This window comes from Engystomops pustulosus, chromosome 3, assembly GCF_040894005.1.
Source record: "Engystomops pustulosus chromosome 3, aEngPut4.maternal, whole genome shotgun sequence".
NCBI lineage: Eukaryota > Metazoa > Chordata > Amphibia > Anura > Leptodactylidae > Engystomops > Engystomops pustulosus.
In genome coordinates, this window is record NC_092413.1 from 70715830 (window position 1) to 70737661 (window position 21832).

Consider the following 21832-nt stretch of genomic DNA (forward strand, 5'->3'; position numbering starts at 1 on the left):
AAGGGTTTTCCCATGAAAGAAAATTCTCACATTTCAATACCCTAGTGATAAATAAAGATCATTTTTAGCTCCTAACACTCCCTAGGCTGCTCAGTTCAATATCCCAGGATGTGGGCAGGGACTCTCTAAAACACATTATAATCCATCTAGTTTTGTTAGGTGACAATGTGGTTAGATTATCAGGGTACATGTGTATATACACTTTCATCTGGCTTCTGACATTGTACTAGTATCTTACTGTCATGGCGAGGACGCCGCTGCCTCATCATGTGACTTGGGGTACAACTGCACAGATTAATTTAGCCTACTCAAACTTGCGCTCACCTTTCTCTCAGGACACAAATCACACCTTATACAGCTCCAGCACCCCAATTATTAATCCGCTGCCACCATTTATTGCATTTATACTGGGACCAATAAGAATCCCACTCAACATCCACTCTTGCTTCTCAAGCAGTCACCTTGTTACACCACTAGACATCCACAGCTCTCTAGCAGTTACACAGCTAACCACACTTTACAAGGCTATGAGTTCGCTGAGCATACAGGGACCAAAATTAAAGGGGTATTCTGGGAATATGAACATCTGATACAAAAACCCATAATGCTATAAATAAATGACTGTAACAAAACTTAATGTCATTAGTCACAAAATGGAGCTTAAATAGTTTGATTTTATGATTCACAAAATTTTATGGCCTCTCTAAAGTTATCACCAAGATGGCTGCCATTGGAAACTACAAGTCCCAAGATCCTTTAGTTCCCAGTAACTCCTGCTCCCAGTGATGATCTTACAGGTTTTCTTGCTCTGTTACCATAGTAATAATGTGTAACCATCACCAAAACACCGGCCATACTGGATGCGCTGCAACCAACCGACTACAACCAAACATAGTTGTGATCACATGTCCTGTCCAGGGAGGTGCAGGACATGTGATGTGGACATGTGACCAGCGGCCATCTTCTGTCCTGTGTATGCTCTACAATGGACCTTGCAGAGGAAATTAACGGACTGATTAAAGGGCCAGTAGCATTTAATTCTTCGTTACAGTCTATGTCATCAGCATTTTGCTGCTAACGGGAGCAAAATTTTAAAAATAACAACAAATTACATATAAGAGTGAACCCCATTTCCTGGATCTCATATTGTTTTATAAGATCTCTGTTTAGTTCAGGTTTCAAAACCTCCCATTCATTAATTAGTCCACAGGGTCATTCAGGATTGGACAAAGTGTTAATGTGGGGGGAGATTCCAGGAATATTTAAATAATTATTTGTTTCCAAGTCCAAATGCAGGAATGTAGTCATTCTTGGAAACATTAATTATTGTTCATAGTCTTCTACATTGGACATAACTGGTTTCATAGACCGACTGAGACTAAAGGGCATTTTAGCAGTATTTCTCTGAGCTCTACCTTTCATTGTTCTCCATTGTTTTCCTTGATTCTACTTCCCTGTGTATCTGTAGGACACCTTAAGGACACCAGGTCAGCACATAACCTCATGGAACACCACAAACACAGTAGTATTGCAGTATAATGGGAGTTATCTTCCCTTTCGTGTCTGTGTTTTTCAATAAAGATTCGGTCCAGATAGCATAATACCTTGCACCCCCATTTTCCTCTCTTCCCTCTCCCCATTTGTGTTTATCCCGATTTTGTTGTCACTGAATGCACATGTCTTTTTTGTTTGGGCCTGTTTGTTTGCTAGAGTAGCATTGTGTTCTGACATAGAGAGAATGTTATTATCTGTGCTTTGTGTTTGCAATGCTTAGAGTGAAACTAAACTTATTGTGTTTTGCGTCATGGCACACACTGTATGAAAGATTTTCTGTGTGAATCTTGAAATAAAAAAAATGGGAGTGAAGATTGGAATCCAGAATTTGAAGTAAGGTAATAATTCAGCTAGCAGCCAACCATTCTGAATGTCCAACAGATGATGATTCTCCGTTTGTTTTATACAAGGGAGGTTGAAACAATGAATCCCACACAATACAAGCAGCTGATTTTTATTTTGTTGCAAATGGGTTCCATAAATGATACCAGCTGAGGACCAGTTGATCACAAGGAATAAAAATAAAAGTATGGAAATAATCTGATAAATGTCTGCATTCTGGCTACTTTTGAACTCTTTTAGAAGGTTTAAAATGGCCACTAGTAAGTACACCACCAACCAATACAGTTGCATGGATTTGGCTCTGATGGTGGTACAGTGTTTACTTCTAGGGTGTAGAAACCACATGTTCTGCTGTCTTGCCAACTTGTTCCACACTCCTTTTTATGGAGCTACCCTAGATTATAGAATTGGAAGGCCATGAACTATATTCATGGTCCCCCTGGATACTGTGTAAGTGCCAGGAGTGCACTTGGACAATGCAGCCCAAAGATTATTCACTCCACCCACAGAAATCATTTTTGTGGAGAAAAAGAGGAATATTTAGACACACCACATGTTTTAGTCCCAGTACAGCTTGGCCACTAAGGCAAACCTCCTGCCTTTTATGTTGAAATGTTTAGATATAGGTGCTCTTTATCAATAGTTACAAACCAGTCCTCAACCACTGAAAATCAATGATTTCTGCTTTCCTGCAGCTCCAACATTGTTGCTCTAAATCAGTGGACTGCCTTGACAATACATTGGAGCTAAAGGTACAAGCAAATAACACTGAAGGTAAGTACTTACAGCACTTGCAAGTATTTACAACATACCTTTAAATTTGACAGTCTGCTCTTTGTTTTTGTTCTACAATGCTTTTTTATTGAGCAGAAAAATTTGGAACTTGGATATTATCCTTTAATTCCTGAATATACAGGTATGGCGATTTAAACTTTTTCAGACTACTATTTTTAAATTTAAAAAATATGTTTGCATATTTTTAGAAAGTATGCATGCATTCGGCAGGCTCTGTTCCTGCCCACTCTGTGGGCAGCCGCGTCCCTCCACGTCTCCTCCACTCTCACATGGCGTGGAGGTGGCGTAGGCTCAAAAATAAATACAAGGTTTTGCAGCATGCAAGAAATTGCTTTTTTCAGTGCTTCTACACCAGAGAACATTTCCCCTATGCGTTTAACACAAGTCGTGGCCTGAAACAAGTCCTGTATGGATACTTGTACAATACATTTTTTATTTTATTTATTTCTTACCTACGCAGTAAAAATAGAGTACTTTATCTTGTCTTTGTATCAGCTTTCAAGGGACACAGTGTACAAATTGTAACCCATTAAACTACTTAAACCCCTCAGTTAAATTATAAAATATACTTTCTAGGATTTCCTCTTTTATGGGAAATCTCACGTGTTTACCTACAGAAAATCTTCACCAAAGTCATAAGCAACCGACCAGAGAAGAGTCATATTTTAGGGGCTTAGGTTAGTTTAGGGGCTTAGGAGGGAGTGTGACTTCAGACACCCCTATCTTTAGTTCCATAGTAGAATCATCCTTTTGGTGTCAAAGATAGGTACCAGACTAGTGATTCTACAGAACCTGAGATACAGACAGTTAAAGACTTTTCCTGACTATTTCTTTAACTATTTTGGCTACATTCACATGGACATATGAAAACGGCCACATCCGTGCCGTACCGTTTTTTTACGGATTACATACGGCCACATTCATTTGAATGGACAATACTTCCAACCATTTATATTGCCGTTTTTGACACCGTAGCGTATCGTGCCGTATACTAGCCGTATAAAAATATAGAGTGTGTCCTATTTTCTCCTGTATATATTTTCCGTATGCCCTAGAAGTCTATGGGGAAGTATAAAATACGGGTTACATAAGTGCTGCATACGGATGAAAAACATCACTTATATACAGGTATAAAAGGCCCGTAAATACGGGACTGGAGAAAGCATACAGTCATGTGAATGTAGCCTTTACCTCATGTTCTATAGCTTACAGTACCACAAGCCTTGATCTGAAATATGAGATTCTTAATTTAATATGGTACCAAAAACATATTTCTAATCACTACAGGACCGAGGACAAAGGTGAAGTGATAACCCCACCTGCAGCCTCTAAATTTGACTCATCTCATCTTTGTGACTATCACTCTTCTAAGAAGGGTCTAGTTTTCACATAAAGGAGATTGTCTCATAGGTAAACGGGTGAGATTTCACATTAAATAAGGAATTACAGAAATGACATTTTATACCCTACCTAAGGGGACTGGTAGTTTAATGGAGTAAAATCTGGTAATAGAGACCTTTTAAGTATCTTACATTTTTCACACCAGATGTGTGCCTAGACTGGTTTCCTACAGTAAATTTGACATCTGGGACTTATTTCTGAAAGCCAATAACCTTATATATTCTTATACAAAAAGGGAATCAACTTTTTTATGATTCTGTAACTATATTCATGTTTCAACACGTCAACATCGCTAGAACTATAGGATATAGAATCACAATGCTTATTATAATGCAAAGAGTCATAGCTATTAAATGACACCATACGTGCCTCAAGGTGATATACAGAACAAAAGCAGTTTGTAGCAATACCTCCTTGGTTAACTCCTTAATGACTCCCATGTAGCTATATACGTCATATTTGCACATGCCCAGTGCATATACCACGCATATACACGTCATAAAAGTGTCCCACTTCAAATGATCATACATCCTGAAACCTAGAAACGCAATTCTGGTGTCATATTAAAGGGGGAAATTAAAATGGAAAATTCTCTTCTTTAATGGGACATCAGAATTGTTTCTAATTGTTTGAATTGTTTGAAATGAGCCACCACCCAACCTGTCAGCTTTGCAAAAGTACATGCACCGTTTGCCTCAAACAGACCCTTAGTTATAGATAGTGAGAGGTACACAGGTGGAGATATTTGAGCAAAAAGGCCCAGCAAAGCTCCACCCATCACTAGCTACAACATGTAAATAGACATAATGGGGCAGATTTACTTACGCCGTCCTGTTGCGATCCCTGAGGTGCATTCTCCTACAAGGATGAAGTCCGGCGTGATTCTTCAAGATCGTGCGTCCATTTTCCTGCATCTGTCGCTTCCCCGCTGAGGCCACCGGAGTTCACCTTCCTGGTGTATGTGAGTGCATTGTTTTGCGACACAATTTGAATTGTAAATCCCGAACCAGTCGGGTTGTCCGTCGGCCACGCCCCCCCATTTGTGTTGCAAGCAAGTCAGCATGATTGCGCCAAAATCTGATCACTTGCGCCAAAAACCCCACTTAAATGCGGCACAAATCGGAAATAGTCGGGAAACCTGGCGAAAATGCGCCATGCAGACCCTTAGTAAATCTGCCCAATGTATACAAAATAGCAATTGACAAAATACAAAAAAGAATTCAATAATTTAAAATCAAAAGTGCTAAAGTTTTACTAGATCAATTATTTATAGAGTTGACTGTACTGCTTGTGAACTTACTTACTTTGGCTGTACCAGAAGGCGGTTGGGTGTCAGATCCAACCAATACAAATATCTGTAGTGTCTCCAAACATTTGAGATACACTCATGCAGGTGATTTGACCTGCATGAGATTTAATGGTTTGGAAAGAGTTAATAGACCCATGAGAGGAGGAGGCCTTAAATGCCTCCTACTCAACAGGGATGGGTATTGGATTTTGCATTTCTCCAAAAGGCTTAAAACATAAGAAATGATCTGATTTTTAATTATTGAATTCTTTATTGTATTTTTTTAATTGCTATTTTGTTTACATTGGGGGAGATTTATCATTAGGCAGTATTTTAAGCAGTTGTCTATTGGGCAGATTTACCTACCCAGATTCGGGTCCGGCCGGGATTCATCAAGGCAGTTCCTCCGACGTCCACCAGGTGGCGCTGCTGTGCTGAAGTTCCCTGAAATGCACTGAAGTTCACGATCCTATCCTGGATGAAGGTGAGTGCAAGCTCCGCGACAATGCGGCGGTTTTTCCGAATCCGTCGTGTTTTCGTTCGGCCAGGCCCCCCGATTTCCGTTGCGTGCATGCCGGTGCCGATGTGCCACAATCCGATCGCGTGCGCCAAAATCTCGGGGCAATTCAGGTACAATCGGCGCAAATCGGAAATATTCGGGTAACACGTCGGGAAACCGCGAATCGGGCCCTTAGTAAATGACCCCCTATGTGTTAGACTGGCAGGTTTCCATAAGTCTGATCTATTGTCCGGTGTATGTCAGCTGTGAGTGCTCTATGCGTATAGACTGCACATATGTTTAACATCTACTCTATTTCTGACTTTTTGCAATGTTTTTGCACAGGAAATTCTCAGATACCTCAAACATAAAATTGAGCAAAAAACTTCTAGTCTAGTAGCATTGGACCCACATACACCACCTCCTACCGTGTTTCCCCGAAACTAAGACAGTGTCTTACATTCTTTTTACCCTCAAAAGTCCCACTATGTCTTACTTTCGGGGTATGTCTTAGAAAACAAAATGTCGATTTTTGTTTTAACCATAAAAACCACAGTATCCCACACATCTCCCATAGAGTTACAGCCCCATACAGTATCCGCCACATCTCCCATATGGTTACAGCCCCATACAGTATCCCACACATCTCCCATAGGGTTGCAGCCCCTTACAGTATCCCACACATCTCCCATAGGGTTACAGCCCCATACAGTATCCCACACATCTCCCATAGGGTTACAGCCCCATACAGTATCCCACACATCTCCCATAGTGTTACAGCACCTGGTACCGTAATGGCGATCGGATCAATTCCTCTGCGTTGCTGGGTAGAGGTGTGGCTTCTTCTTCCTCGTGCAGGAGCCACTGGTCCAATCAGAGGCAGCACATGAGGGCACGGAGGCTGCGTGTTTCTGTATGCCCCGGCCCCGCGATCTCCAGCCTCCGCCGGCATCAAGCTCCCGCCCACCCTTTGGCCTGCTCCAAACCGCCCCCCACATACAGTACCTCCGCTTTCCACCCCTCCACTCCCGGAACCTGCATCGTGCTCCCGCCCCTGCCTGCCGACATCAGACTGCCGCCAGCAGCCACCAATCCCCCCCCCCGCTCCCGGAACTGCATCGTGCTCTCGCCCCCGCCGGCCGACATCAGACTGCCGCCAGTGGCCACCAATCCCCCCTCCACTCCCGGCTCCCCCTGTTGTCCATGGTCCTGAAGCAGGTACCGTACAATTTGCTACATCTAACTTTCGGGGTACGTCTTACATTAGACGTCCCCCCTTACACCCCTGCTACGTCCTACTTTCAGGGATGTCTTACAATCGGGGAAACACGGAATGTGATGTAGATCCGCAATTAAATTTGCATTCTTTTGAAAATTCTCTGTTGATAAATCTGGTGTTGCACACTCTGTGGTGTATTATTTCTACCATTGCATGACTTTAGAGTTGTGTTTTTTTCTCGCTTAAAAAACGCACAAAAATGATGCGACAATTAGCTACATATAATTAGCTAATGATAAATCTCCCCCATTATGTCTATTTTTGTACATGTTGTAGGCAGGTGATGGGTGAAGCTTACACAAATATCTCTACTTGTGTACCTTTTACTTTCTGTGACCAGAAACGTATCAGAGAGTGAGTTTTGTTTTGATTTCTGCTCTTAACCCATATGTGTACCAGGACGTACTTTAACATGACGTAACCGACATGGAGGCGGCTGTAGGAGGGCAACAACCCAGCAGCTACCTCCACCTTTGTTCAAGGAGGAACAAGAGGAGCACTGCCAGCCATGCAAAATGACCTCCAACAGGCCACTTCATGAGGATGGCATGAGGGCCCAACATCCACAGATGTTAATATGTAATTAATTCAGATCTAGGGTGTGTTATTTGAGGGTTCCCTTTATGAGCAGTGTAGTTGTATTGCAGTGTATGGTAGGAGCAATCAGACCCTGCCAAGGAGCCTTGAAAAGTGTAAAAACAAACTAATTAAAAAAAACTGATATAAAACAACTGATATAAAAATAAAAGGGCTTGCAAGCACAGGCAGAGGAAAAGCTACTTCAGCACTGAGATAATCTGAGGAGTATACCAAAATAACTGCTGGATATAGGTAACAAAGATAATAGGCAAAGTTGTTCTACATCCCATGAGCTAATGATTTGTGAAAAAAACTTTACAGTTCTTTAAGCTTTGTATAAAAAAATTAATGAGGGACGCTCTAATACAGTGACATACGCATTTTACTTCAACATGTCTCTAAGGCAAGATGAACGAAAACTGCTCAGACGAATACAACATTTTTTGTTATCATGAGAGGTATGTGTGTAACTATTTATCTTTTCATCTATCTATCATATATATCTATTTGGACACTTAAAAAAAGAAATAGCATTTTTATCTTACCGTAAAGTTCTTATATCCCATAATTTTAAGGAGTCCCCAATGGCCATGGTAACAAACAGATTATAAGCTTCAGCTGGCTGAGTACTAAATGCAGAACCCTATGTACAAAAAACATTTAAATGATATAAGTCAAAAATGCTGTACCAAGTGGATCAATACAACAATTTTAATGAATTTTTAAAAACACTGATAAATACTGCACACATCTAACCTATCAGTAACTAATAATTTTGGTAAAAGGAACCTGTCCCCACATTTTTCACAAACACAACTAGTGATAGGTTCCCTTAGAGCCCTTTAAACTGAATGCCACACATCTTTTAGCTAAAAATTGTTTCCCTCGCATCCCCATAAAATCAACTTATCATACCTGGTATACAGGTGAAACAACACATATTTGATTAGGTAATTATATAGACCTCCTAACATTGCACCCAACACATATGTGCAGTATGCAGAGATCGCATACATTTTTTTACTCTCAGTATTTCTAAAGAGAATTTTTAGTCAAGGAAGAGTACGTCAAGGAAGTTATAGTAATATGGCGGCTGCACACCAACATGATTGGTCCATAAAAATAGGACTATGTGCTGGTCTAATCCCAATGACAGAGCACAGTGCACTGCATCACTATTCCAGCACTTGTGTTCAGCTGGCCGACCGGTAATCCTAGCATCAAATTTCTTTATGAAGCAAGGAGTCCGGTCCAGTGCACTATGCTCAGTCCATCCACTTTGCAGATAATGGAAGTTGCAGAAGATCAGACAATTCATGTGTGGCTATCCTGCAGCCAAGCCCTATGTGTCTCCTGGCCTAGAACTGCTCTTACATGGGAGGGTTAAGCCCCTTCCACACTGGCGTTTTTCACGCGCGAGTTCTGCGCGTGCATTTGACGCGCAGAACTTGCATTGCACTCTGTCCCATTGTATTCAATGGGTCTTTCTTCATTAGCGTTGGTTTTCACGCGCGTGCTTGCGTTCGTTTTTCACGCCCCATTCAAGTCTATGGAGATGCATCAAGAACGCATTGCACTCGCAATCATTGCAAGTGCAATGCGAGTGCAATGCGTTTTAAACGTAAGGGTTGCTAGGTGACCAGAATAACAGTATTTCCCCTGCTCGAGAACGATCATTTAATTAGAAAAACACAATGAAGAACAGTGAAGAATAGAATAAAAACAGTGAACACAGGATCATTTAAGAGAAAAACACAGTGCAGAACACAGTGCAGAATAGATTACAGATGTTCGGCACATCTGCTTACTTGTCGGGAGATACGTGCGGAACGGTGCGCCCAAAATAGCATGTGAAGAACAATATATATGTGTGAAGAACACATTGCAGATGTATTTAAACATCTGCAATTTGTTCTTCACACACATATATATTGTTCTTCACATGCTATTTTGGGCGCACCGTTCCGCGCGTATCTCCCGACAAGTAAGCAGATGTGCCGAACATCTGTAATCTATTCTGCACTGTGTTCTGCACTGTGTTTTTCTCTTAAATGATCCTGTGGTCACTGTGTTCACTGTGTTCACTGTTTTTATTCTATTCTTCACTGTTCTTCACATCTGCTAACTTGTCGGGAGATAATATACACGGGGAACAGTGAAGAATAGATCGCAGATGTTTGCAACTTATCAGAAGACATTATTTTTCAATTAAATAACACATTTTAATCCCAAACCATGGTCCCTTTGAAAAATGCTCGAGTCTCCCATTGACTCGCGCGTGAAAAATGCGCCGAAAACGCAAAAAAACGCTAACAACACGCGCGTGAAAAACGCAAAAACGCTAATTACTCCAAGGAAAAATGGAACAAAAACGCAGCCAAAAACGTCAGTTTTTCACGCATTGCACCCTGACGTGAAATGCAACGCCAGTGTGGAAGGGGCCTTACCCTGCATTTTGTTATGTATTGAAAACAAAGGATGACAAAATACATGCATTCTGATAAGAAACATTTGCTTGGTAAAATGACTGAAAATCAAAATCAAGCATGATAAACCAGGGACTAATAAATCCAGGCTCCATGACTGTGGTAATCTTCTTATATTTTTTCCATGACCTCCTACCTTTTAAAAATCAATTTTTAGAAATATGCAAATGTGCCTGAGGGGTTCTGGTGGGTTTTTACAGAGACCCTCAGTGCTGTAGTTTCACAGGCTCTTACAATGCGCAGAGCAGGTCTCCCCTCCCCCTGTAATTCTTGTTGCTGCTAGATCAGAAAGGCAGAGGGAGGGGAGAGAGCAGGGGTCACAATCATGCATCAAGCATATTCTAATCATTGTCACAACCTGTGATGCTGCAGCAATGAGGGGCTCATTAGCATAATCGTAAACATTTATATTAGGAAGGAAGACATGGATAACAAATATAAGAAGATTACCACAATCATGGTGCCTGGATCTATGAGTAATTGCCACTGGTTTATCATGCTTCATTTTGTTGGTAGATTTTGTTTAAGTCAATTATGATGCCATGGTAATAATTATGCTGTATACAGCAGCATTTATATCATACAGAGAAAATAACAATAGAGAAAACAAACAGCCTCTTGGTTTGCATTAATACAGTACTGTTTAGTTACGCATCCATTACATTTGTTAAGATGGGCATCATCCCCCTCTCAATTATTACGATTGTTCTCAACTCGTGACCTCCCGAGAGTGCCCTTCAGATTTTCTGAATGGTACCATGTGGTGTATTGATATATGGACCTTCAGCATCTGTGTCATTCTGAGTCAGATGTGCTACTATACATATTTTATATTTCTTAAAAAATTATGCCGTTCTGATGTATGTAGATACTCTGTTCCCTGACTCATCTGTCATTAGTTTGAAAACATGAAATAAGAGAAAGAGGTGTAGACAGAATTGCATCCCGACATGTGTTACAAATAAGCTCTCGTATCGCCTCCCAATATCTTTGCATGGGCAGCACTGCCACAGGCTATGCAAAAGTTCAGAGGCCAGTAATTGCCATTTTGGGCATCTCGTATGGCATATATGGTGTATAATGTATAATGTATAATTGTATAATGAGATTCTCTCCAAAGCTCAGGGCCCATGGTCCCCACCACTTTGCCCTTAAAGGGGCCCCCACTAAATGAACGCACGAATAGCCCAAAGTGTATTTGGGTCCGGGCTCTCTAGGCTATATCCACCAGACATGTCCCAAATACAGTCTATGGCAGAGCAAGAGAACAATAAGTTCCCTTCTCTCCCATAGACGATCAGAGGTAAAACAAGATGGCAGCAGGGCGGCGCCAACTTGGTACACCTGCGATATCCAGTAGTATTGGGGGAACGATGGTAGGTGAGTACAATTCTATTATTTTACCTAGGATATATAGTTATATGGGGGTATATAGCTATATTAGGAGTTTCTATATAGTTAGTAATTATAGGGGGTGTATATATATATATATTGTGAGAAGGTACAAGGGGCCATTATTGATGGCAGATATGTGTCACCGAGGTGCCTGGCCTCAGTGAAGTGAGCCGGTTAATGTTTGGTCAGGAACCTTGGGTTTCTGACAATATTTAATGTAGCAAAGCTGCTTAATGCAGTTGATCCGGGCCGGCTTTCATTGGAGTAGTCAAGAGCAGGGTGGGTGACTACTCCCACATATCCAGGCCAGGTTTTGGCTGACAGATAAAGCCAGGAAGCTCAGGTGAGCTGGGGATGTGTGTTTGCAGTCTGGAAGTCTCTGCTATACTGCATGCAGAGCTGGAGGTGTTACACAGCCAAGGATCAGCAATAGTGACATTGTTTGGTTATGCTGCTGGATGGAGACACAACCTACAAAGGACTGTGAGTCAAGCCTGTTTATATGGACTGTATTTTCTGTTATATGCTGAAGCAAGCGATTCTGTTTCTTTAAACTGTTTTGGAAAGAAATAAAACAGCTACCTGAACTGTTACTGAAGTTGCCATTTGAGTTGATCCCTTACAATTGGTGCTTTGGATGTGGGCATAATCCCCTGGATATATTGTTTGTTTAGAGCAAAGGCTTCAGCTCAGAGCCAGCACACAGCAGCTGCCATGGAGGAGGTGATCAAGCACCTTGTGCAGTCAAACTTGCAGCAACAGAGAGCACATGCTGAGGCTTTGCGAGCCCAACAGGAGACCAACAAGCTCCTTGTCCAGCAGATGGCAGTACTGACAGACGCCGTCCGCATGCAGGAGAGTCCAGTTCTGCCAAACCGAGATGATGGTCACCTTGTCAGAAAGACTGTAAGGGAAGCATTGCAGAAAATGACCCCGGAGGATGACGTTGAGGCGTTCCTCACAGTATTTGAGAGAGTGGCTGACCGGGAGAAGCTGCCGCCAGGCCAGTGGGCTGAAGTACTGGCTCCATATTTAACTGGCGAGCCCCAAAAGGCGTATTATGACCTGGCCCTGCAGGATGCCAAGGAGTACCCCAAATTAAAAGCAGAGATACTGGCACGGCTTGGTGCCACCTTAGCAGTCCGAGCACAGAGGGTGCACCACTGGGCCTATAGCTTGGACAAGCCGCCAAGATCACAGCTGTTTGACCTTTTGCATCTAGTCCAGAAGTGGTTGCAACCAGACACCTGCTCTCCAGCCCAGATTGTCGAACAAGTGGTTGTAGACCGATTTATGCACTCACTTCCCCGTGCCATACAGTGCTGGGTTGCACAGGGTGACCCCCAGAATGCAGATGATCTAGTGGGATGGGTGGAGAGGTTCCACACTATGGAGAAATCCCTGGGAGGGCCAGGGGATATGAAATCCGTATACTGGGAGCCCCTAAAAGATTGGAACTGTCAGAGACTGGGGCCTAAAACCTCTCATGATGGTCGTACCAAGGACAAAGGGGGGTACAAAACAGTGACCAAAGGGATACCCCGGGAGGTAATCTGTTGGAGATGTCATGCCCCGGGTCATATGGCGGCCCAGTGTCCCCTCACCCCAGAGCCCATGGATTGCTATGTGGGTCGCTGCAGTTCCCTTTTTGCCCAGCCTGCATGTAGTGCCATACCAGCCAAGGGGGAGGGACCACAGATGTGTACCCTGATTGTTAATGGGACTCTTGTTTCAGGACTGTTGGACTCAGGGAGTTTGGTCACTCTCATCTCGGCCACTCTCCCTCACATTATGGCCCCTGGGAAAACTCTGGGTGTCACATGCATCCATGGGGACACCAAGGTTTACCCAGTGGCTCAGGTTATGCTTGGGACTGACCAGGGTACTGTGTTGCACAATGTGGGGGTTGTTAAACAACTGATGTATGAGGTAATTGTTGGACGTGATTGCCCTCTGTTCTGGGACCTATGGGCCAAGGCAGCTGTGCAAAGTTCCCCAGAGAACCCAGTCAGCTCTGTTGATGAAAATCCTGAGGAAACATCAGGGTTCCCTCTGAATGTCCTAATAGGGGAGAATGAGGAAGATTCAACTTCAGAGGAGGCAGCTGTCCCTGACTTAAATGTATCCAGGGAAAATTTTGGCACAGCCCAACTCCGGGACATGACCAATTGACTTTGCCAATTATTGAGGTCCCATTTGAAAGAATAGCAATGGACCTGGTAGGACCCTTAGTGAAGTCAGTTCGGGGGCATCAGTACATCCTAGTCATTGTGGATTATGCAACACGTTACCCCGAGGCTGTCCCCCTAAGGAACCCCTCCTCCCGAAATATTGCCAGGGAGTTGTTCCATGTTTTTTCCCGCACAGGGATTCCCAAGGAGATCTTAACGGACCAGGGAACCCCGTTCATGTCAAAGGTGATGAAGGAACTGTGTAAGGTGTTAAAAGTCACCCAGTTGCGCACATCAGTGTACCACCCCCAGACAGATGGTCTTGTGGAGCGATTTAATAAGACCCTGAAAGCCATGCTGAAAAAGGTGGTAGAGAAGGATGGGCGAGACTGGGACTGTCTTTTACCATATCTTTTGTTTTCGATTAGAGAAGTGCCCCAATCCTCCACCGGGTTTTCACCCTTTGAATTACTTTATGGCAGGCACCCCAGAGGTCTCTTGGATGTGGCAAAAGAAACTTGGGAAAGTGAGGTTACACCATATAAGAGTGTGGTTGAGCATGTAGCTCAGATGCAGGAAAGGATGTCCAGGGTGATGCCAATTGTAAAGGAGCATCTTCTCCAGGCCCAAGAGTCACAGGCCAGGGTCTATAATAGATCTGCTCGTGTGAGACAGTTCCATCCAGGAGATCGCATACTGGTGTTAGTCCCTACTGTGGAGAGCAAGTTCCTAGCAAAATGGCAGGGGCCCTATGAGATAGTGGAAAAGGTTGGGGAGGTCAACTATAGGGTCCATCAGCCAGGGAAGAGGAAGCCCTTCCAGATCTATCTTGTCAATCTGATCAAACCCTGGAAAGAGAGAGACCCCCCCGAGGCTTCTTGCCTAGTGACTCAATCGGAGTCAGCCATCAAAGCCGTAAAAATTTCAGAGACCTTATCCCCTTCCCAAAAACAACATTGTAGGGAAATGCTGCAGAGGAACAAGGATCTCTTCACAGAAAGCCCTGGTTGTACTAATGTGATAGAACATGAAATCCTCACAGAGCCTCATGTCAGGGTAAATTTAAAGCCATACAGGATCCCTGAGGCCCGTAGGGAGGTAATCTCCAAAGAAGTCCACAGGATGTTAGAACTGGGAGTGATTGAGAGGTCCAAAAGTGGGTGATCCAGCCCCATAGTGTTAGTGCCAAAGCCAAATGGTGAATGGAGATTCTGCAACGACTACCGCAGACTCAATGAGTCTGGGAAAGTCACCTCATTAAGCTTCAGGCTGTCCGGAATTCTCTAAGAAGGGCTGGATTTACGATTAATCCAAATAAATGTGCCCTAGGAATGGATGAAACCAGGTACCTGGGTTACATAGTGGGAAGAGGGGAAATTAAACCCCAACTGAATAAAGTGGAAGCTATTCAGAATTGGCCCCGCCCACTTAACAAGAAACAGGTCCGGGCATTTCTAGGAATTGTGGGATACTACAGGCGATTTGTCCCCAGGTTTGCAGAGATAGCAGTTCCTTTGACTGACCTCACAAAGGGTACAAAGTCGGCAATGGTGCAGTGGTCTCCAGAAGCAGAGGGGGCTTTTAAAGAGTTAAAGGAAGCCTTGTGTAGTCAACCAGTGTTGATAGCTCCTGACTTCTCCCGTGAGTTTGTGGTCCAGACAGATGCGTCTGATGTAGGTCTGGGTGCAGTTATGTCTCAAGTAGTAAATGGGGAAGAGCACCCAGTAATTTATCTTAGCAGGAAACTGTCCCCAGCGGAGAGAAATTATGCCATCATTGAGAAAGAATGTCTGGCCATAAAGTGGGCACTAGACTCCCTCAGGTACTATTTATTGGGAAGGAGGTTCAAACTAGTGTCAGACCATGCTCCACTAAGATGGATGCGGGAGAAGAAGGGGAAAAATGCCCGGGTCACCCGCTGGTTCCTGGCCCTACAAGATTTTTCTTTCACAGTGGAGCACAGGCCAGGAAAAATGCAGGGAAATGCAGACGCCCTGTCCAGGGTGCATAGTCTGGTGGCTAAAGGTGCCAAAACCCCCGGCTTTTGTCAGAGGAGGGGGGTATGTGAGAAGGTACAAGGGGCCATTATTGATGGCAGATATGTGTCACCGAGGTGCCTGGCCTCAGTGAAGTGAGCCGGTTAATGTTTGGTCAGGAACCTTGGGTTTCTGACAATATTTAATGTAGCAAAGCTGCTTAATGCAGTTGATCCGGGCCGGCTTTGGCTGACAGATAAAGCCAGGAAGCTCAGGTGAGCTGGGGATGTGTGTTTGCAGTCTGGAAGTCTCTGCTATACTGCATGCAGAGCTGGAGGTGTTACACAGCCAAGGATCAGCAATAGTGACATTGTTTGGTTATGCTGCTGGATGGAGACACAACCTACAAAGGACTGTGAGTCAAGCCTGTTTATATGGACTGTATTTTCTGTTATATGCTGAAGCAAGCGATTCTGTTTCTTTAAACTGTTTTGGAAAGAAATAAAACAGCTACCTGGACTGTTACTGAAGTTGCCATTTGAGTTGATCCCTTACAATATATATATATATATATATATATATATATATATATATATAATATATATATTAGTTGTTATATAGTGATTACTGGGAGCTGTATATAGTGATTGCTGGGGAAGCTGTATACAGTGATTCCTGGGGAAGCTGTATACAGTGATTACTGGGGAAGCTGTATATAGTGGTTGCTGGGGGAGCTGTATATAGTGGTTGCTGGGCGAGCTGTATATAGTTGTTGCTGGGGAAGCTTTATATAGTGATTGCTGGGAGTCTGTATGTAGTGATTACTGGGAGCTTTATATAGTGATTGCTGGGGGAGCTGTAAATAGTGATTACTGGGGGAGCAGTATACAGTGCTTTCTGGGGGAGCTGTATATAATGATTGCTGGGGGAGCAGTATATAATGATTGCTGGGGGAGCAGTATATAATGATTGCTGGGGGAGCAGTATATAATGATTACTGGGACCTCTATATAGTGATTGCTGGGGGAGCTGTATAGAGTGATTACTGGGGGCTGTATATAATGATTACTGGGAGCTGTATATAATGATTACTGGGGAGGCTTTATATAGTTATTGCTGGGGGAGCTCTATATAGTGATTACTTGGGACTGTATATAGTCAATACTGGGTGCTGTATATAGTTATTGCTGGGGGAGCTGTATATAGTGAATACTCTGCGCTGTACATAGTGATTACTGGGGAGGCTTTATATAGTTATTGCTGGGGAACAGGATATAGCGATTGCTGTTCCCTGTCTGGACTACATTCAATGTGGGCCCCCACCAGATTTTGCGCCCAGTGTCCCCCACCAACCTTAATCCAGCCCTGGTTATTCAGCTTTCTCTAACAGTAGGATATCAGATTCAGTGAGACTCCTCTCACTATCAAATATTCTATATACTATAGATATAGAGAAAGGTAGCCATGCTGAGGTCTATCCACTTATCAAAGACATTGGTATCAATTTCACTAGCTAAAGTCTGCATGCACAAATTAAAACAACTACAATTGTGCATAATGAAAATATTGGGAGCTGGGAGACCGAATTCTTGCGTCAATTTGAAGAGGGACTCGAGTCTTGGCACTGTCTGGTGCAAGCAATAATCACTTTCCAGGGGGCAAACAGTCTGCTATTCATTTGAGGAGAGAACTCATGATGCTCCAACAGTGGGAGGTAATTGGAGAAGAGCAGTCCAGTGCCGCTATGAGGTCATAAGGGGCCGGAGGGCCTGCTCCAAGTGTAGATTGGACTATCGGTTTGAACCATAAATCAAATCTTGTATGTACCTTCCTAAGCATATCAAATTGTATCTATGTGTATCTGGGAAATGTAGCCCACCGACAGTGATTGGAAGCATCATTTTGCATAAAGCCACTCTAGACCTTCTACCTTGCCATAAAAACCTACCAAACCAGCTATTGAGTGAATTAAGGTCCCTGCGTTTTAATAAAAGGGGTTAGTTTGGAGGGGGTATTGAAACCTAGCAAAGCTGATGATATTCGCCAGGAGTACTCTTCCTGTGAGATCTAACAACAAATGTTCCCATCACCAACAATGGTCGCATCACATAATCAAACGCATTTTTTAAAAATCTAATGTAAGTTAGTAATAACATTTTGTCCACTGGAGCTTCTCTTAGTCCAAAACAGCCAACACTCTCCTAAAATTTGTAAATGACGCTCGACCCTTGACAAATCCTTCCTATGCTGGTGTGATGAGGTATGACAAGATGTGGGCTATACGGTCCACCATTATTTTTTTTAAAGTTTCAGGTCCTGGTTTATCAGCAATATAGGGAGTTATGGACTCAAGATATCCAGTTTCCTGCCTGGTTTAGTTATGATCTTTATATAGGCTAGATTAGCCGCCTGTGGTATTGGAGAGCCCTGGAGCCAGGTGGTAAAGTATTGCCATTAGTGATTTCAGGCCATTGTGCCCTATAAAACTCTGCTGGGTAGCCACCTGGGACCGGGGTTTTGTCATAATGCAGATGTTTAATAACCTTTGGACCTCCTGTTCTTCTATGTCATCATTCAGGTCTGCTAACTACTCCTCTGAAAGTCTCTGTAAATGAAAGGGGGGTTAGATATTGGGCTTCTTTTTTCTGCATCATACGGGGCTGAGTCAGTATCCAAAGATTTATAAAATGCCCCAAAAGCAATTGCTATTGCTCTCGGGTCTGCTGTTTGCGTGGCCCCTTTCTTGTCAACAATTTCCATGTTGGAATAGTGCTTCATAGTATGTGTGGTACATCTATTCTTTCTCCTCAAATTCTGCTTCACAAGCTGTTCTTGCGCAATTCCATTTTTGTAATTTCCCTGGGGAAAGGGTTTACTGGAATGTGTCATATGCCTGTCCCAGCTTTTCACTACATGCAGTACGCTTGGCATTGTTGGTTTTACGAAAGTGGGTTACATAAGACATAATTATACCCCTTATACTTAGACGATTCCCAGTAGAGTGCTATATCACTTTAGTATTGTGAGTGTTTGTATTCATACTCTAGCCACCAGCCATAAAGCAACTGCAAGAAGGCATGATTCTTGGCAAGAAATCCTGAAAAGCGATGCATTCTATCTTGGCCTAACTCAAGCAAGTAACTGTGTATGATCTGATTTAACCAACTCTGAGATGTTACGACGTATTACCATATTGATAAGTGCTGAGTTTACAAAGGTGTAGTCAATTATGACAGGGAATGCTGAGAATGGGAAAAGTGAGAATACTCACAGGTTGGACCTAAGGAAGATAATATATTCCGTCTGCGCTCTCAAGTATCTTGGTGCGTCTGATCCAGGGATCCAACCCTATTTACAGTAAAGTAAAATTGGGACCACACACTCCAATGGGTTTTAACATGCATTTAATGCCTTCAAAATGATACTTGTGTGACTTTTCAGCCACAGGGGCCTTTCTCAAACACAAAAGCTGTCTACCAAAAAGTATCTTGGTGCTGGCGCTTAGTACTGTGCTTGCTGCACACAGGAGGATGCGCTAGCATCTGTTCTTAATTCTTAATCTGTTGAAACACACTACACCATTTGCTGTATGTTCCTCGCAGCAATATCGTCTGACAAGAATCAATTAAGAGACGAAAGGGGAACAAACGCGGTGGTGCTGGTCTGAACTGAGGCATAATTTCATCAGAAGGATCTGTCATTGCTAATGCTGGATTTCATTGAATGGATGTCTAACACTATAGGAGAAGAATTAGAAGAACTCTGGAGCTCCGGCTAGAAGGAAAATTGATTATTTTCTCTCAAAAAACTATTTTACTAATGTGACTTTCTATGGATTTTAGCACTTGGTCACCATTCCCCTACTTGTATAGTAGGCATGGCTCTTGGTAGCTTTGCCCATTTTGACCCGGCTATAGAGAAACAGCATCAGGTCAGGGAGGGGGCTGCACTGCTCGGGGTCTCTGGTGGAAGGAGGTGCAGGGAGCTGTAACAGCCTGTTATGCTACAGCATAACTGTGGTAACGCCTGTGGTAACGCCATTCAGGCTTATTAGCATACTTTTTAAAGTTGCTTTTAAAAGGAAGGAAGTCAAAGATGACAAATATAAAAAGATTACAAGTGGTCTCAAACAGAGGGGGGGCGTAGCCATACGGAGTAATGGCTGCCGGCTCCAGGCTCTGACGGAGCTCTCTACTTCCCTATCCCTATCGCTAAGCCTCGTTCTGCCCCACTCTGCCCCACTCTTACCTGATCGGATGGGCTCGGGGGCGCGTTTAGGGAGGTGTGGTGCCTCTGGTCCGCGGTGCCGGGAGGAGAGGCGCAGGTGACGCGGCCGCGATCGGGGTGGCCGAGACGCTGGCCGAGACGCTGGAGTCTTTCTGACGCGCTGGCCGAGACGCTGGAGTCTTTCTGACGCGCGGCTCGCGTCTCGAGTCTCCTCTGCGGCGGCCGACAGGCATGGGTCGGTGCCGCACATAGCACTGCACGGCGTGCCGGGTGCTAAGGATCTCTGAGGAGAGGTGGTCCGGCGCGGGGTGCGCGAAGAGTGCAGAGCGCCCCCGATGCTGACGGGACACCTGTGGCTCTCTGCATGAAGAGGACGCTGAGGGCGCTAACGGCGACCTGGAATGCAGGAAGCAAGAAGAAGCCGGACCTGGATGCACCTCTGGGTGTCGTAAGGAGAGGAATACTGCCGGTCTCTGCCCTGCTATGACTACAGTGTCGCTAAGTGAGTGAGCGAGCGTCTGGTGAGTGAACCCTGCGCCCTGCAACCCGCACCTTGGACACTCAGAAGAGGGACCCCACCGACAGAAGCGACACCCGGACCCCCAAAGCAATGGTACAGTACAATTTATAGCTATGGAACTCAGCAATTGTTCTTCATTCTATTTGCCCACTGAGGACCCCTGAGTCTACCTGGGGATTTATGATTTCCCCGGCGGCTATTCTGTGCCCTCTCGCTTCATGTCTTGCTGTTTGTAATACTAGCAATAACATAGGAATGTGCTGGACTAACCTGAGGTCTCAAGGCCACTGACTAACCATCTAACGAAACTTCTTCTAACCACTCTCTAACTAACTGCTTACCCTTTGACTAATAACTTACTACCCTGGAACTAATGGACTAGGTAAATGGGAATGTGAATGGAGCTGTCTCTGGAACTAACCTCCTTTTCCTGAAAGTACATTTGACCCTTGAAATGGATCTCACTTATTTCTGCTGTTTCCTTGCTTGATTGGTAGACTGTGAGAAAAGTGTTGGGATATTTTTCAGGTCGCTCTTAATAAGAAATAGCTAAGTGAACTATTACTTGCCATAATGGTTAAGCGGGAAAAGGGTATAAAGGTTGTGTTCTCGGTCTGCCATCTTAAAAATGTGGTGATATTATTGAGAATATTGCTGGGATATTTTTTGGTGCCTATAACCAGAAATAACCAAGTGAACTATTATCTGCCATAATTGTGAAGCGGGAAAAAGCTACAAAGGTTATATTTTAGGTCTACCATTCTAAAAACGTGGTGATACTATTTAATGTAGAAGAAGTGTTTTTTTTTTTTTTTTTTTTTCCTCCTCTTTTCCCCAGCTTGTGGGTATAATGACGAGAGGTAAAAACCTGCTAAAAAAAAATACCCCGCCTAAACTAAAAAACCAACTGACACGTGCCCAAAATAAATCATCGGTACGTGAACCTATTTCGAGTATACCAAAGGGGATTAACTCCTTACGTCTTAATTTTCAGCCAAAACTAACGACCCAAGACTCCACCTCTCCTCAAGCTGATTCCCAACCGACAATTATGGCAACATCTCTGAGAGAGGCGCATTCCGCCTCTCCCTCCCCAAATCCCCAAGCTGTACTTACTGTAGAGGTAATGCAAAGTATGCTAGACAGATTTGAAATAAAACTCTTATCTAGAATGCAGGATATGATGGGGGAATTACAAAAAGAAGTAAGGTCGATTGGAGAAAGGATAGACCAGGTGGAAACTAAACTATCGGAAGTGACAGTGTCTCAAAATAGTTTAATGACCTCGCATACCGAAATGGAACATAAGATAACGGATTT

General features: G+C 43.6%; 1 protein-coding gene across 6 annotated transcripts in view; it reads right to left on the reverse strand.

Annotated features, from left to right (window-relative positions):
* The window catches only part of WDR27 (WD repeat domain 27), a 314696-nt gene that overhangs the window by 117453 nt on the left and 175411 nt on the right, over positions 1 to 21832 (reverse strand). For 5 of the 6 annotated variants that reach the window (XR_011854091.1, XR_011854090.1, XR_011854089.1 and 2 more), the window contains exon 22: positions 8283 to 8380. The exons of the other annotated variant lie outside the window; for it this stretch is intronic. Coding sequence is in view for 1 of the 5 variants with exons in the window: in XM_072141007.1 (XP_071997108.1) it covers positions 8283 to 8380 (98 nt within the window). In the remaining 4 variants the exon portion in view is untranslated. The remainder of the gene's footprint in view (positions 1 to 8282; positions 8381 to 21832) is intronic. 6 annotated transcript variants of the gene reach the window in all.